The sequence below is a fragment of the Rhinolophus sinicus genome, chromosome 16 (genome assembly GCF_057876585.1).
Source record: "Rhinolophus sinicus isolate RSI-liver-muscle chromosome 16, RSI-T2T, whole genome shotgun sequence".
NCBI lineage: Eukaryota > Metazoa > Chordata > Mammalia > Chiroptera > Rhinolophidae > Rhinolophus > Rhinolophus sinicus.
The window spans coordinates 93,761,294-93,778,274 of record NC_142516.1 but is presented as its reverse complement, the minus strand read 5'-3'; the positions used below and the strand labels follow the sequence as shown (position 1 = coordinate 93,778,274).

Genomic DNA, 16,981 nt, shown 5'->3' with positions numbered 1-16,981 from the left:
ATATGTACTTTGGACGGAACGCTGGGATTTAATATTTGAACAGTTTCAGTTTCACTAGATTTTGCCCAAAAGCTTTCCTAAGGGGTTGCAACATTTAGGCACCTACCGCAGCTGCGTAGTATGTTCTGCCGCATTTGGGGTGGGGGCGCTTTTGAAAGACATACAAATTTGATAATATTCTTGCCTTTACTATAGTTTGAATTTTGTGGCCATGTAGTCATTTCTACAACCAACCAACCAGCAGCTACGAGCACCGTAAAACACTCACACGCTATAGGACAAACCACTCCTTGGTGCCCAGAGACGCAGCCACACGCTCGCTTCCGGCGTAACCTCTAACGCAGGGCGGACGTCCGCACGCTCAGGACGTAAGCGATATGGTGTCGCTTTTGAAAGCCCTTTTCCGGGCTGTCTGGCAAGATCCAAGTATCAGGTTATATTGGTCCATCGCCTATTTTTCGTAAGAAAGGAAAATATTCTTACAGGCTCTCCTTGTTCTCAGGTACATTCCCTAACCCCAGAAGAGGCGCTTTCGGTTGGCGTTTCTTTCAGGCACCGCCGCGGGCAGCCCGCAGGCCCTTGTAAGGCGCGCGCCGCGGCTCCGCCTCCTCCTTTTCGGCCGGGACCGCCATCTTCCAGGTAGGCCACGCGCGTGGCTCTCCGCAGGTCTCATTGCACGGCCTTGAGTTCTAACCCTTTGGCCGCTAAGACCTTGCGCTGGGGCCCTAGCAAGACTGTGTAAACTGTCTGGGACCCAGTGGCTTAGGTGGTGGAGTTACGGCCATTCAGGCTAGGAGTGGCGTGCTCCGGGCCGGGCCGGGCCTGGGCTGCGGCTGTGAACCAGATTCTTATGCCACGGCTCTGCAGGGGCCAGGCTCGAGAAAAACGAGGCCGAATCATCGGGGTGTGGTGACTGGTCAGTCTGGACAGGAATTCTTAACTGTGTCTCTGCCCCGCTATCTTGGGTCCTCTCGGAAGGACAGACTCGTCTGATGCCTTTCGAATTCCTTTCAATGTGACATTTTTACCCGTAACCTAAACCCTACACCTGAAATACTGTCGAGTTGGGACTTCAGGGCAGTGGGAACGGTTTAAAACGAGGTGTCGGTTTTAATCTTCGGTGAGGCCTAGTTGTGTGTGTGAAAGCCTGGACTCGGGGTCGGAAAACGGGATAGGTGGCCACTATGTTGACATGGATAATGAGCCCAGATCTCTCGTCGTTGGTGCATGAAATGATTTCCAGTTTTTAATTTTGGCCCCGATCTCAATTGGAGAAACGAAAATACTAAGTTTGCCACATGCAAATGCCGTTTTGTTAGTGCTAGCATAGCTTGTGTTGAATGAATGGATTCCCGAATAGCTTTGTGTCTGATTTAGAAGTTCAGGGGGAAAGTTATTGAATAACCACTTAATCGTAGTTTCTTTCTTTTTTTTGGGGGGGGGGTCTAGTTTGTAGATAGTAGCTACCCGAGTTAAGCAAACTGCAGGTTGTATCCCGTAATGGGTCCTATGTTTGTAAATAATCGAATCTAAAGTATCATCGCTTTGCATTGATACTTAAGTATCTTAAAAACTCGTTTGACTTTTACGGGATGTGAAATGAATTTCTTACTCGGGAAAATGGGTCTGGTACAGGAGCTGAGGCGCTGGGGTCAGAAATGACTCCCATTACTGATTCTGCCACTTTCTGACATGAAGTGACTTGGACCTGCAGAGTATCTCCTTGTTCATGAACTTTGCACAGTGTATTTGAACTTAATAGAGAATGTGAAGATTGAAATGTTCCTGGCACTTAATAGACCTTAGCTGCCTTTTAAAAGGAAAGGATGCATTCCTTATGAGAATGGTTTGGCTTTATTGGATTAGGTGGAACATTCTTGTCTCCTCGCCATACACGTTATATGGAGAAGGTACTTTGGAGTCAGTTTCCTTTAAGGTTAAGGAGTGTTAATAAATTGAAACTAATTTATGTTACAACACTGTCAACAGGTTAAGCCTGACTTGAGTATATTTTGCCGTGTGGTAGGAGTAATTGCCAGCAATGGTAGTTCTGTCCGAAGCAATTGGAACTATTACTTTGACCTTTTGGGAAACCAAGTGAAATGTTCCATTCTAAATGCCTGTAGGTGAATTCTTAGGCAGTGATAAGTTACCACTTACTAGTAGGCACTTTGTGTGAGCACGAGCTAGGAATTGTTGAGTGCTTTGTAGACATGACCTCAGTTCATTATAAAAGTATTAATCCCATTTTACAGGTGATCAGGAATAAATGTAGGGCTCCCAGCAAGTAAGTGGCAGAACCTATGTCAAAATTAGGTCAGTGGTTATAAAACTTGGTTTTTTCCCCCTCTACATTATACATTACCTAACAAAGAATTGTGTAAACAATTAGAAATGTGAAGAGTTGGAGATTTTGACAGTTAATAGATTCTGTATAAGATATACTGTCATTAACTTTGTAAGAAAAGGAGTTTGTTTAACGCACCATGTAAAAATGCAGTGCTGAGTTTTGTTATGCTTTCCAACAATAAGTTCCAATGCCAACAATAAATTCCAGTGCCTGTGGCATTCTAGCCTAGGTTCCACAGATAGTGTGGTAGAGGTCCTGTTGTGTTTTTATATTCTAATAGGGGAAGTACTGTTTTGGCGTTCTAAAATCCACTTCTGCTACTGAGGAGTTTTAATGTTATAGAACTTAGGCAGTTTTGGCAAAGATTTTGCTAAAATGATGGTTTTTACCCTTCATAAGAAATATTGGTTGGTGAGCCAGCTTTTTGGATTATTTCCTTATTCTGACATTGCTGCTAGAATGCAACCATTTGAAATTACAGTATTTTTGGTTAAAGAGGTAAATAATCAATTTTGTGGTTGTGCTTGATTGTTACACTTTCTGGTTTCAGTAATTCGTCAAAATGACCAACACAAAGGGAAAGAGGCGAGGCACCCGCTATATGTTCTCTAGGCCTTTTAGAAAACATGGTGAGTAGATTTACTCTCTGAGAGAAATCGTGGCATATATTTGTGTTTTATGAATAACATTTGTATTGCATTTCATATAATGTATTCTTAATGATATAAATTAACTAGCACCTATCTATTTTGTAATAAGCATGAATTTTATATAGTACTTAAATCGTCAACTAGCAAGATTTTAAAATGTACATAACTGTCAAAGATGGTGTGTGTTGAAAACTAGTAAGGTTGTGTATTTTGATTCTTCTTAATCTTGATACTACTTGTTTTGGTTTTTGCTTTTTTAGGAGTTGTTCCTTTGGCCACATACATGCGAATCTACAAGAAAGGTGATATTGTAGACATCAAGGTAAATTATAAAACGGGAAGTAACAAGTTGGAAAAGTTAGACTTAATCTAATATTGGAGCTAAAATACTAGTGTATATGTCACCTGTTGGCTCATTTTTATCCACCTAAATGGGAAAAATCCGTTCCCTGACTAAGCTCATACAAGAGTATTGAACAGCTAATTTAATTTTACTTTCAAAACCAGTTTTAACAGCCAGTGGAAAAATTGGGGGAAATAATCATGAGAGTTTGTTGAGATGAAAAGGAATACTTTAGTGCAAAATTTAACAATTGATAGAGATAACTAATTTAAAAACAGCAAAAGCTATGTTCTCCTGTGACCAATATTTAAATGTGTCCTGGCACTCTAAAGCTTAATGATGATTGTCTTTTTGATTGCATAAAGCAATGTGAAAAATGCATTTCACCGGCTCTGAAAGCTTTTGAGTTGCCATTTAAAAGAGAAAAATCTTAGAGTGTCTTGGATACTTGAATAAAAGTCAGGGTTTAAAAGGAAGGGAAATTGCTGGCATAACATTTATCTCCTTTAAACAGGGAATGGGCACTGTTCAAAAAGGAATGCCCCACAAATGTTACCATGGCAAAACGGGAAGGGTCTACAATGTTACTCAGCATGCGGTTGGCATTGTTGTAAACAAACAAGTCAAGTAAGTAATGTCATTGTTCTTTGTGGCTACTTAGCATTCCCTCATACCCCCTTTTCACTTTGCCAATTGGACTTATGTCTTTATTGGTCATTCAAGTGGGGCAAAGGAAATATCCTTTTAAAACTCAAGCAAACTGGGTGTTTGTCTTGTATCCTGTCAGAGGAAACAAATTGAAATACACTTACTGGAGAAAGTCTTACGGGGTTTGGTATTAATTAGTTCTAGATTTTAGAGTATAAAAAGTTTAATTCGTTGTAAATTTTATTAGTGATCTGGTTTTCGTTAAATTTTCTAGTATTTCAGTGTCTGACGCCTTAACCTATCTGGATAAAATGTTCATGGTTTATTTAATAAACGAAAATACCAGAAGAGTTTTGAATTTTGGTTATATTTTGTACAAAGCATTTATAAGAATTTCTGCTTTCGCTAGGGGCAAGATTCTTGCCAAGAGAATTAATGTTCGTATTGAGCATATTAAGCACTCTAAGAGCCGAGACAGCTTCCTGAAACGGGTGAAGGAAAATGATCAGAAAAAGAAGGAAGCCAAAGAGAAAGGTACCTGGGTTCAACTGAAACGCCAGGTAAGTGCTTGACAAAGGGTTTCCTGGTTGGTCTCGGGAATTTTAAAACTTGCTCAGTGATAAGTTTCTTTTAAATGAAAGTTAGTGATGTGAAGGAGTTGAATACAAACGTTAATTTCATTTGGTTCTGACAGCACTTTGAAATTGAGTTACAGTACTTTACATAATTATTACCTTGTCTTTTTAATAGCCTGCCCCACCCAGAGAAGCACACTTTGTGAGAACCAATGGAAAGGAGCCTGAGCTGCTGGAACCCATTCCCTATGAATTCATGGCATAAGTGTAAAAAAATAAAAGACCTCTGTAAAAATATTTCTCTTCATTGAGGAGTATGGCGTCCCCTCCCCCAAAGAACTATTTAAGGAAAACTTTTGTGTCCTAATTCATTGGCTGATGTCTTTCTATTCTAATGTAGCGTTTCTTCTTGCTGAAAGATGTGAAGTGGTTTATTGTGTGACAGAATATACTCCATTTGTTAGGAAACTGCATGTGTTGCATTACAATGAGCTCAGGGAAAGTTGATTACTCATAATTGCATGATAAATAGCTTATTTTAAGGATGAGGAACGCCTTTGAAGCCTGTTACTTAAAAATAGATTGTTCAAAGCAACCTGTTCTTTGTGAGTTACATACTAGTTGTCAGTTGCTTCCACCTTTCATGGAACAGGACTCAGAAAATTATAGTGTTTGTGTGTAATTTGGAACTAGAATACCTTTTTTTATTTTAACCAAGGGTAAAAATTTATATAGCAGTTAGTATATTGTGTGGCATTCTAAGCACTTTACATAATTTACTCAAAAATCTTGTAAGTACTATTTTGCCCATCTTACGTAAGAGGAAGCTAAGGCACAGTTAACTTGCCCAAGGTTAAAGGTGCAAAGTGTCAGGCAAAGATTCAAACCCAGGTGATCTGGCTCCATAATCAGGCCTCAATCACTAGTGTTGTATTGCCTCATTATTGGGAAGATTTTAAGGCTACTTTGTATAGTTGGATCATATTTAGGTTATTCTGTGTCCCGGATATCTACTGGGATGTGGCAAACCTCCAGTTCCACATAACCATCCCTGCTGCTTGCAGCTTTCTCTGATGGCTGTACCAATACAGTCTCTGTTTAAAATGGAAACCTTGACTTCTCATATTCTCTTGCGCACTAATAGATTCAAGGACAAGAACCTGTTCATTTTTCACAACTTCAGTCAGTGCTGTGAATGGGTAAAAACCCAGTGTTGATGGCCTTCAGTTCTCCAGTGAAGTGTGATGGTAATAGGTCTGCTTTGGAATCCAGCAAACCTGGTTGAGAAACTCGGTAAATGCCTAACATAACTCAAATGGTGGTTAACTGCCCATTAGGTTCACATCTAATGGTAGAGAGTTGTGTTTGAATGTAATTATATTGGTCAACAGAATTTACCACTACCACAGAAAACAAGGAAAATCTTGCCAGTTATATCAGTTGGCATTCCTGTTCTGTGTTTATCAGTCTTAGTTGATGACACCACCATGGGCCCAGTTGGAGTCATTTTAAACTCGTGTCCCTCAATTTACATATTTTAAAATTCTATTTCCTGAATATATTTCGTAGCCATTTCTTCCTATTCCCATCTCTTTAGTAGGCACTTTCTCCCTTTGCGAGGGAAAGGAGGTTAAGAGAAGCAAACCATTAAGGTTCCCTCCCGTCCAGGAGGAGCAGTAAGATCCCAAGCCCTGTAATAAAACAAGGCATGAATATAAAAGGACAGCCAAGGGGCGAGTGTTTGGCAGGGAGGGCTCTTACTGCACTGATTGTTCTGGGTCTTGTGTCCTTGGCCTTCCTACTTGCTGCTACTTTGACTTCAGTTCAGCCTTACTAAAACCAGCAAATTAAATGAGCAACTTTTCCAGTGCCTGCCTGCCTTTCATAGTTTAATTTCCCAGTCTCCGAATACTTGCTAATTAAATTTAGACTTTAATTTTACTTTATCTCCCCAAATAGTTGACAGAACCAGCAATTTTTTTCTCTTCCAGAGGCTTGTGCCATCATACTTGACTCAGTTCTACCTGGCTCCCCTCATTCTGGTTACACCTTAATGTTCCACATCTGCCACTGAGTTCTTTCTGGGTGATCTAAATCAGTGGTTCACAAAATGCAGTTTCCCTGTTGGAGGCATCAACATCTGGGAACACTAAACACGAAGACCTACCCAGAACCACTGAATCAAACTTGGGATGGGGCCCAGCACTTTTAACAAGCTCTGGGTGATTAAGATGCAGGTTAAAGTTTGAGAACCACCAATTTGTCTTAGAAATTACAAAGACACGAGATTCAGATTTCAGAGCCTAGTTTCTCTGAAGCTCTAGATCTGTATTTCCAGCTCCCTGTTGGGCAACTCCATCTGGATGTCCTGCAAATACAGATTAGCAAGGTTCTATGAGCGGAAGGTCCCTGAGCTCTTGAGTAATGCAAGTGCATATTGTGTGCCTGCCTTGAAATGTAGGTCTTTTTAAGTAACGACAGTCACAGATTGTGAATTTATAGATTCCTTGCTATACAATTTTCTTAAACTTGATGAGAATGAAGAAAAGTATTCTAACTAGAACTTTTCACCCTGTTAATAAGAGCCATGATCATAAATGAGGTCATGACTTCTTGAACTGTTAATTCTCTTGATCTAGCCAGGTATGTTTTAAAAGGTCTGTTTTTAGTTGAACCCAATCCCAAGGGTTGAATAAAACTGTCACACTCTGAAGTTGTCCTCTGAATGTTGCAAAAAAAATCTAAATTCTCACTAGTGTGGGTTAGTGTTTTCTCTGCTAGCGTGAGAAATGCCAAAATGTAAACAATTGCTAAAGTATAAACAAGGTAAGTCTAATTTATTGAGTAAAAGAGAAATAATTGAAAATTGAATTTGGTTTATTGGAATAAGAGTTTATCGCATACTTCATCCCAGCCCCACTTAAAGGGAAAAAAAACGTATTCATGCAAACACCGTCACAACATCTGTTAGACTAGTTGCTTGGTTATGAGTAGTAACTGAGGCAGTGCCTGCAGCTGTTACTGCTGAGGGAAAGAGTACCACGGAGTGGCTAAGCTGCCCGCTCACGGTTCTGTGTTGTGATTAAAACAATGAAAGTGCCTGGAGAGTGATTGACAGGCCATCTCACAAAGCTACAAATGGAAGTGACAGAAAATGTTCTCTCACACTTTCCTGGCAAGATTAGAATTTATGGAAGTTTGGATTGGAAGAAATTCAATGGGGGCACTACTGTCTAGAAAATGAGGTGCTGGCTTAGCTGAAGTGAAGATATGGTTGCATTTTTTTACTCGAGCTGAGAGGTTTTGATGAATTGCTCGTGGGAAATAAGTCAACAGTTCGCGTTGTCGTCCCGTTGACCTGACCAGTGCTCGCCATCCTGCCTTCCACACCAGCGGACAGCGCCAAGTAACTGATATGGGACGTCTGTGAAGGCAGGTGGGAGGGTCTCACACTTGGCTGTCCTCTTAGCAAATGTTTGGTAACTAGAACGCTATTCTTTGTGACAGAGCCTTACAGAGAGAAGATTTGAAGTCATTGTGACTGCTGAAGTACAGGGGGGAGCTTAGAGGACAGAAGTGTAATTCTTATTCCAAAGAAAGTACTGAAAAGCCGTCTCTGAGTCTCCACTAAGAGCAATATCAAGGATTTAGGACACATAGGAAAGATAACTGATACTGGGGGATATGATGATGGGAAGGATGTTGAACTAAAGGACCCTTGGCAAAGTTTTGCCGCAGGGCTAGAAATCACGCTTACCTGGCTGGTAAAGGGTTAATAACTTCCCAAGCCTCATGATGTTTGCATATTATCAAATTCTGTCCTTCACACTCTAAACACCCCCAGATACCCATACCTGTGCCTACGCATTTCCATTGTCTTTCTAAAAGGACTTGAGTGTGCTTGATAGGTTGATGGCACCAGTTTTACATAACGACACAAAGATCCAAATAGAAGACAAGCAGCAACAATTTATGCAAGGCTATAATTCCACTGTTTGGTAGTATATTGCCTGCATTGCAAGGTCATGGATTATCTTGTGTATTTGCAAATGCAAAAAGCTTTCCAAGGAGAATGGAATAAAATTTTGAGCTCTCAGCAAAGGCTCAGTATAAATGCAAGATTCTGCCAAGAAAGGTCTCTGTTCCCTTGAAAATTAGGCATTTAAACGCCAGGGAAGAAGGGTATTTGTGGCACATCCTATTGACAGCTGCTCAAGAGATCCTTTTTCTAGCCCCTGATTTTTATTTTATTTTTTTTAAGATTTTATTGGGGAACAGTGTGTATTTCCAGGCCTTTTTTTTCCAAGTCAAGTTGTTGTCCTTTCAATCTTAGTTGTGGAGGGCGCAGCTCAGCTCCAGGTCCAGTTGCCAGTTGCTAGTTGCAGGGGGCGCAGCCCACCATCCCTTGCAGGAGTCAAACCGTCAACTCCAACCAACTGAGCCATCCGGGAGCTTCAGCAGCAGCCCAGCTCAAGGTGCCATGTTCAAGCGGGACTCGGGGTGTTGAACCGGCAACCTTGTGGTTGAGAGCCCACTGGCCCATGTGGGAATCGAACCGGCAGCCTTTGGAGTTAGGAGCACGGAGCTCTAACCGCCTGAGCCACCGGGCCGGCCCCCTAGCCCCTGATTTTTAACGTGGTAACAATGTGTCTGTTCAGGCTAGATTTGCTAATCCCAGTTTGCTAGATGCTTGGGTAAACTCTCCAGCTTCTCAGTTCTGGCCATTGAGATGTAAGAGAAAGTTGGACGGAGTTCTGCTGAGAATTTTATTTAATAATAAAAAGGGACAAAGGAAGCGAGTCCCTCCCTCCCCGCCTGCTTGGATGAAGACCTGGTATTTGGTGAAGCAGGAACCATTTTGTGTCCAAGGAGAGGCCAGGAGAATGTGAGACGACAACCCAGACCCCGTCACTGAACTGCTCAGGGACCCTGGAACCTAATAGTTTCAAGGATATTTTGTAAATATTAACTGTCTTTATGGTGCCGTCTCCCCGGTCAGGGAAGGCCTTGGTGCCCTGCTTCACATCTTTCAGGTTAACTGAGGGGGCTGCCTTGTGAACAGCTAAAAGTCAGTGTAACTGATACATGGCGGTTCAGCTCAGGACATGTCCTGGGACACTTGCTCCTGAGAGCAGGTTGCTCTCTAAACCAGAGTATTGGGCTAAAGGTTACACACGTGATTTCTGTCTTCCAGTTCACACAGTGAAGACCCCATTCATTTGTTCATTCAGAAAGGGAACATTTGTTCAGGATCTTGCTAAGTGCCAGGTACCACTATGTGCTGGGTACTGAAGACACATGCTGCCCTCCTGGAGACATGTGAAGCAAACGTTCCATCAGAAAGTAGTGACAGGTGAGTGCTGCCAGCAGTGCCCTGAGTAACTGGGAGAAGGTGTGGATGGCAGCAGTGGTCAGATGAAGCTTCCAAGGAAGGAACAAGTCAACTAGTCACCATCTATTCCTTCAGGATTATTCCGGATCCTTCCATTGAGAAGTGAACAGTAGGGGTGGAGAGGAGGAGACACGGAGAAACGCAGGCAGTAGAAATGACGGCACTTGGCAGTGAGAGCGTGGAGTCGAGGATGACTGAGCTCGCTGGGGTACTGGGTGGGTGGAGGCGCATCAACCCTCGTGGTCAATTTAACAGCGGACGCATCCTCTGCCCCTTTCTGCATCCCAGCCCTCACCATTGTCTGCAGCTCCCTCCACCAAGGAGGCAGTGTACTTCCCCACCCCTTGAATTTGGGCTTGTGGTGTGATTTGCTTTGGCCCCACTGCCAACAGAGCTAATAGGTTCCACCTCTTAGCCTAAGTCTCAAGAGGCCTTTTCCACTTCAAGTCACTCTCTTGGAACCCTTCTCAGCCCCCAAAGAACAAGCGTTGGCCAGCCTGCTGGATGAATGGACACCTATGACTCAGTCACTGTCCCTCCCCCTCACAGCCACCTGCCAGCTCTGCAGGTGCATGACAAAGACCACTGAGCCTGGCCTAGACTAGGAAAACCCCCACTGTCCCTCAGACTTGATAGCAAATGTGAGGCATCACTGTTTTAAGCCAATTGGTTCTGTGCAGTTTGTCATGCAGCAAAGCTAACTGATTCAACCAGGACAGAGGAAGGGGTAGATAAGGGTGGGGCTGGCTAACAGGCGATTGGACAAGAGGCTGGAATGCAGGAAGTCTTCTAACCTGCCAGGATAGCATCCCAGTCTGCCTTGCCATGGCGGGCCTTGAAACCCAGACCTAAACTCCACTTGTCGCCTGGAAGTCAGTACTTGACTAGTGAAGCACATGCAGGACTCAGGTACACAGGTCAGTACCAATGATGGAGATTTAGTCCAGAGCCACAGCTCCCAGCCCATGGAAGGCTTATTGAGTGGCCACTAATGAGTCAACCAGTGCCAGCTGTGCTGCAAACAGCTCCTGCCTGGGGGCCTCCACATAGCTGAGGCAGGTCTCAGAGACTGCGGTTACCTTATGCTGGTACGAACTCTGGGCTCGTGGGCCCTCCCTCCCTCCCTTTTCCTCTATTAATGTCACCCCTCAGCCCTCTTTGAAAATATAAAGGGAAACATTCGACAGGAATTCTTCCTCCCATTGTTGCAGAACCATCCAACTCATTTCACTTTTTCCTTCCTTTTGTTCCCCAGCTCCTAACTCTGATCTCAGGTTCACCCACTAGTCTAGTAACCCAGGGTCGCCTCTGCGGGTGGAGAGGGTCGCCAGGGCTCTGCAGGCACAGCTCAGCGGGAGACCTCCCTCCCCTGCGCTCTCCGGACGGTGGCCGCATCTCCAGGGCTCGGGAACCTGGAGCCACGCAGAGCGCGTCAGGTGGCGAGGTGGTGCCCCCGCCCGCGGTGACTGTCCCCGCTTTCCTGCCCCCGCCCCCGCTCGCCGCTGGCGGGAGGGCGGGGAAGAGGAGGAGCCAGAGGCAGCTGCCGCGGCCCACCCCGCGCGCCCAGCCCTTTAAAAGCCGCCGGCGGTGACAGCTCGCGGTCCGCCGCGCTCCCAGCTCTGCAGCGGCTCCCGCTCGGCCGAGGCCCGGGTGGGTAGGCTTGCGCTCTCCGCAGCGGCCGCCCAGCATGTCCGGGCACTTTCTGCTCGCGCCCATCCCCGAGTCCTCCTCCGACTACCTCCTGCCCAGGGACATCAAACTGGCCGTGCTGGGCGCCAGCCGCGTGGGCAAGAGTGGTGAGTGCCTAAGGGACCGCGCGGGGGGCCGCCCACCGCGGGCCAGGCCGGGGCCACTGGAAGCTGGGAAGAGCCGAGCTCGCGGGTTTGGGAGGGCAGGGCACAGGGAGGAACCCGCAGGACACCACCCGCCCGGTTTCCCGGCCGCTTCCCAGAGCATCCACTTGTGGGCTGTCGCCGAGGTTGGCACCTGTTGGAGAACGGCGGCCGCTGCGGCAGGTCGAGTGCCTGCAGTTCCCGGCCACCAAAGGCGCGGGAGGCTGCGACGGCCGCCCGCTGGGTTTTGCGGAGCCGCGGCCCATCCCTCCATCCTTGTTCCCGAGAGGGTCCGTGTTTGACGGTCTTGTCCGAGTCCTTCAGCTGATTTTCCTATTTCCTTTTCAGCAATGATCGTGCGCTTCCTGACCAAGAGATTCATTGGCGATTATGAACCGAATACAGGTTAGAATAATTCCGTGTCCCCGCGTTTGTGGCTGCATGCTCCGATTTCCTTTTTTCCGTTGAGACTGTAAGAATTTAAACGCACACTCTCCTTCATTCTCCAGGCAAGTTGTATTCACGGCTTGTCTCTGTCGAGGGAGACCAGCTCTCCTTGCAGATCCAGGACACTCCCGGGGGAATCCAGGTAAGGACTGGCGAGACCCGGCGGGGACATGTCTAAACACGCTTGCTGTGCATTTAGATGGAGGAGTGGGCTGTCCCGGCCAGTCAGTGGGGTGCTAGAAACCCTCCAAAGGGGCGCGGAGGCTGGGCAGCTTCCTCCTGTGCTCTTTGCTTCGTTTCTAGCTGTTAGGGCATCACTACTGGATGGGTCTCCCCACTTATTTCAGAGCTCGGCCATGGAACCCTTAACAAGACTGGTGGGGTGGGATGGAGGGTCTTCTCTTCCGGCAAGGACTGCAAAAGCGCTTCTGTTATAAGCTCTTCCCTCAAGTCAGTCAGTAATTGCAGTCAGACCATCTCTTGGCCACTGGTCAGGAATGTAACTTGACTAACAAGTTACTAATTGCTCTCCCTTCTAGGGAGGAAAAGGTCTTGTGGAAGAACAGAAAGAAAGAATTTGTTTCTGTAACATTCTCAAGAAGGACATGCTAAAAATATTTTTATGGGTTTTGGGAACAGATATTTATCTTGGCTTATTTTCAAAGTTTTGTTTATTCTGAGTTAGTTCCCTAAAAATTGCGACATTCTGATTTAAAGTTCTCACTGAAGTCATTCTTCCGTCAGCCACTGTTTATCACCAACTGCCGGCTAAGCAAGGGGGTTCAAAGTAATGCCCTGGTGACAACTAATAGAATCATCCAGGTAGGGAACGAGCCTGAGCATTGATCTCTCTGTATCAAAAGCCTCCTTCTGCAGAAGCTGGGCAGAATCTAAGAACTATATTTAGTGATTTCTTGTTCAAAGGGTTTTCAAGGGCTACTCTGATGTTATTTTGGGTCCTTCCACTAAGGCTTCCTTGATCCAGGCTCCCTTTGCTTTCTCAGGTCCAAGATAACCTCACCCAGGTGGTCGACTGCCTGTCCAAATGTGTGCAGTGGGCAGAGGGCTTTCTGCTGGTCTACTCCATCACAGACTACGACAGCTACCTGTCCATCCGCCCCCTTTACCAGCATATCCGGAAGGTCCACCCTGATGCGAAGGTCCCTGTCATCATCGTGGGCAACAAGGGGGACCTTCTGCATGCCCGGCAGGTGCCAACGGATGACGGCATTCACCTAGCCAACGAGCTGGGCAGCCTATTCCTTGAAATTTCCACCAGTGAAAACTACCAGGACGTCTGTGATGTGTTTCAGCATCTCTGCAAAGAAGTGAGCAAGCTGCACAGCCTCAGTGGGGAGAGGAGAAGGGCCTCCATCATTCCTCGGCCGCGTTCTCCCAACATGCAAGACCTGAAGAGGCGTTTCAAGCAGGCTCTGTCTCCCAAAGCCAAAGCCCCCTCTGCATTGGGGTAAATCCATCTCCGACAGACTGGCTCCTTTCTATCATGCATTTGTGCAGCTGAGAAGACTGGGGGTCTCCCTTTTTAATCATACATTCAGAGTTTATTTTTATACAGACTATCGGTTTGTAAGTGTGTGTGTTAATTCAGTGATCGCCTAGAAGTTGGTTTTTGTAATAAAATATTTTTTTTTGTACTGTAACTGTTAGCCACTTTTCCATTAAAGGCAAAAAGGCAACATTGTGCCTTGTTTCTTAAATGTCTTTTTATAGAAATCATACTTGCACCAGAGCCCAGAACAGCTCCACGTTTGCCCTCAGTCTGAACTCTGATTGGTGTCAGAGGGAGGGGTTTAAGTAGAGGGAATCTGTGGTGGGAGAAAAGAAAGTATGTGGGGGAGGAAAGAGATCTGAATAACTGCAGGATGTCTTTAATTAGAGCTCTTTGCCACAGGCATGAAATTGAAATCATGTGATTTTCTAGGGAAGGAGTTCATTGCGCACTGAGCTAAACAATTACGAACATAAAAAAATTATTTATTGGTGCGAATGGAAGTTTATCCTCTCCACCCTTATTAAAAGAAACAAAACACCCTTTTCCTGTATTCCTTATGTCAGTAAGCGCACTTTACCAAGCAGGAGTTGCCTGAAAATTCTCCTTTTCTCTGCCTCCCTGAGCGTCACATTCAGTAGGGTATCTGATCTGTCAATTTTCTTTCTGATTTTTCTCTAAAGCATCACTCTGCTTTACTTTAGTCCTTTGCAGCTCTTGCCTAGACGGGCAAGCAAGAGTCTAGGCCAGACTGGTGTCTTGGCTTCTGGAATGACACCTCTCTTCATACCAGAACAACTGCTAAAACCAACCCTAACCATTTTATTTCCATGGTTGAAAAATTGCAGCTGGTTTCCCCTTATTTACTGGATAAGACATAAATGAGACATGGCATCAAATTAATCTTTACCACCTCTCCAGCCTCATCATCACCTTCTGCCAAAACCCCCCCACACACACCTGACAGACAGTCTGCCTTTCTCAGTATATACGAAGCTCTTTCACGCCTCCCTGCCTTGGCACGAACTATTCCCTCTGCCTTGAATATGTTTCTCTCTTCTCCACCTAAAGGATGGCTAACTAATCTCCCAAGACCCAAGCCACATGCTGCATTCAGCTTCTGGGTGCCTTCTCTGAGTTTTCCTCCATTCCTGTAGCATTTGTGTTATAACCCAACCATGTCATGTAGCTATTCGTCACCTCCTTTGGAAGGAGCACTGCTTGAAGGCAGTAACTGCATTTTATGGCTTCGTGTTCCAAGCTTCTAGCCCAGTGCTTACACATGGAGTGGTAGGTTTTCAGTAAATATTTGATGAATAAATGAGTGAATGCATTATTTATTAGTATCAAGGGACAATGATGGGAGATTACAATGACACAAATTGTCACTTCTGCAGAACAAGGACAGAAGATATTCTGAGTAAAGATTCTTGGCAGTGATAGAAAGTGACACATGAAGCTTCTGGCCATTACACACCATTACCCTTTCTTCCAAGGATACCTCTGTCTAGACCTGTGAGGGTCATACCATTCTTCCCTGTGGTTGAGGGGCATCTACCTATGCAAAATGGCATGAAAGGTTAAGAAAACTGGAAAATTTGTGTCTAAAGGAGTGGCCAAATATCTAAGGAAAAATATTATTTTAGATTCCATGATTTTTTTAAAAAGTGCCTGATTCTCCTTGCTCGTTTGCATACATTCAGAACAAGAGTTCTTTCTGTCATTGTCCATCCATGCTTCCTGCCACTCATCTTAACATTGCAGGTGTGGACACAAGAAGAACAACCGGTCCTCTTGGTTGGGTCGTGTCCCAGCACGCCCAGGTTGCCACCCAGCGCCAGGGCTCCTCTGCCTTAAAGGAGCAGAGATCAAATATCCCATGGACACAGGCTAAATGGTAATGTGACTGCTAAAGAGCAATGCAAGAGATGTCCCAAGGCTGCCTGTGATGGATTTCCAAGTGAGGACAGGAAGTACCCTCAAGCTCTCCCAAAGGAGAGCACTACGCTGTGGGCCAGAGGGGTCAGATGAGTCACAGCGCACTTCCAAAGGGAGTGACAGCATCTAGGGGTCCAGGCCGGCTGCTCCACACGGTAGTTTTCCCGTCAGCTGCACAGATAACTGCCCTCCAGGGCCTCATAGCTTCCTCTATCCTTTGATCCCCAGAACTGGCCCAGCTTCTTGGTCTCAGAGGGACCTCAAGCCTGTTGTCTCTTCCCGGGGCTTCCTGCTGATGGCAGTGGGATCTCATGGGAGTCAGGTGCTTGGGAAACATCTGGAAGGCTCCTGGGATAGTAGCCGTAGAGATGGAAGTGGAAGGCAGGGAAATATCAGGAGGCGATTAGGGCGGGAAGTTGTTAGATGTGTGTATGGCGAAGAGGATCTGAGCATTTGGAGGCCCTTATAGGGGAATCTGTGCCCGGAGCCCATCTTCCTTCCCCTGGGGAATGAGGAGGGCAGGGCCGTCGGAGACATGGGGTCATTCTGTTGCCAGTGGGGGCAGAATTCCTGAAACACTGGGCAGAACAGTGAAAACTTGGGTGGATGTGAAGAGGCCAGTGTCTATACCTTTTCACCTGGTAGTTTTGCCTTACCTCTGAGTGTCATCAGTAGAGTGCTGTGTCCGCCTTGCTCGTGAGGAAAGTGGAGCTACAGTGTCCCTGCTCCCTCTTCATGTCCACTCCCCCATCTTTGAAATCCCCAGGTCTCCATTGGTCACTCCTCTTCTGGTCAAGGCTCGGTCTCATTCAGCTCTAAAACTGCAGAATGATCTCATTCACGAGCAGATCAGTGTGGTCCTGGGGAAATGGACGGGATCCAAGGGCTAAATCGTACATCCTACAAATATTCTGTCTTCACCCTCGACTCATGAAAAGCAGACATGAATAAGAGAAAAAGAAATCAATTCTGACAGAAGAAAATAAATCTGTTTGCTTATGTTGAGGGCAAGGGCTCAACAGAAGTTCTAAAGTTGATTAATATCTGTTGAAGAAATAGATTAAAATAAATAGCCATGGAAGGCGGCAGTGAACCAAAGAGCAAATAGGAAAGACAAGAGGATACCTAAGTCATGACTTTGGGGCTCAAATAGCATTTTTTCCCTTGTATGTATTGTAATTTCAACTTCTCAGTATGCAGAATGCAAAATTACCAATTTAAATTTATACTGCAAAGATATTTCGTATGGTTAATAATTTATTCTTACTGCTTCATCTGTCTCCAAAAGGTGGAATA

General features: G+C 45.3%; 2 protein-coding genes, 1 long non-coding RNA gene and 2 other non-coding genes across 8 annotated transcripts in view; 4 read left to right on the top strand and 1 right to left on the bottom strand.

Moving 5' to 3' along the window:
• Positions 1-377, bottom strand: part of LOC109449801 (uncharacterized) — a 36,588-nt gene extending 36,211 nt beyond the window's left edge. Inside the window, exon 1 of one of the 2 annotated variants that reach the window (XR_012495596.2) lies at positions 269-377. This is a non-coding gene — a long non-coding RNA (uncharacterized LOC109449801). Of the gene's footprint in view, positions 1-106 lie in introns of both variants that reach the window. The other variant, XR_002137756.3, reaches the window with a different exon arrangement.
• RASL11A (RAS like family 11 member A) overlaps positions 1-13,939 on the top strand; it is a 38,793-nt gene extending 24,854 nt beyond the window's left edge. Inside the window, exons 2-5 of one of the 2 annotated variants that reach the window (XM_088793351.1) lie at positions 8,926-11,754; positions 12,139-12,195; positions 12,300-12,379; positions 13,242-13,939. In XM_088793351.1, the coding sequence (XP_088649477.1) occupies positions 11,646-11,754; positions 12,139-12,195; positions 12,300-12,379; positions 13,242-13,709 (714 nt within the window). In that variant the 5' untranslated portion in view covers positions 8,926-11,645 and the 3' untranslated portion in view covers positions 13,710-13,939. Of the gene's footprint in view, positions 1-8,867; positions 11,755-12,138; positions 12,196-12,299; positions 12,380-13,241 lie in introns of those variants that run through there. The other variant, XM_019736610.3, reaches the window with a different exon arrangement.
• On the top strand, positions 370-4,933 carry RPL21 (ribosomal protein L21). 2 transcript variants are annotated; one of them, XM_019736582.3, is made up of 6 exons: positions 370-639; positions 2,901-2,979; positions 3,261-3,322; positions 3,858-3,970; positions 4,401-4,551; positions 4,742-4,933. In XM_019736582.3, the coding sequence occupies exons 2-6, from the start codon at positions 2,913-2,915 to the stop codon at positions 4,829-4,831; spliced, it is 483 nt and encodes a 160-aa protein (XP_019592141.1). In that variant the 5' UTR covers positions 370-639; positions 2,901-2,912; the 3' UTR covers positions 4,832-4,933. The 2 variants fall into 2 exon arrangements, with proteins under 2 accessions (XP_019592141.1, XP_019592140.1); XM_019736581.3 differs by having other exon boundaries at positions 631-916.
• Positions 3,674-3,744, top strand: LOC141571416 (small nucleolar RNA SNORD102). The gene has a single exon (XR_012496159.1). It is a non-coding gene; the product is annotated as a small nucleolar RNA SNORD102 (small nucleolar RNA).
• Positions 4,015-4,141, top strand: LOC141571425 (small nucleolar RNA SNORA27). Its single transcript, XR_012496168.1, has one exon. It is a non-coding gene; the product is annotated as a small nucleolar RNA SNORA27 (small nucleolar RNA).
• Positions 13,940-16,981: the final 3,042 nt, after the last annotated feature.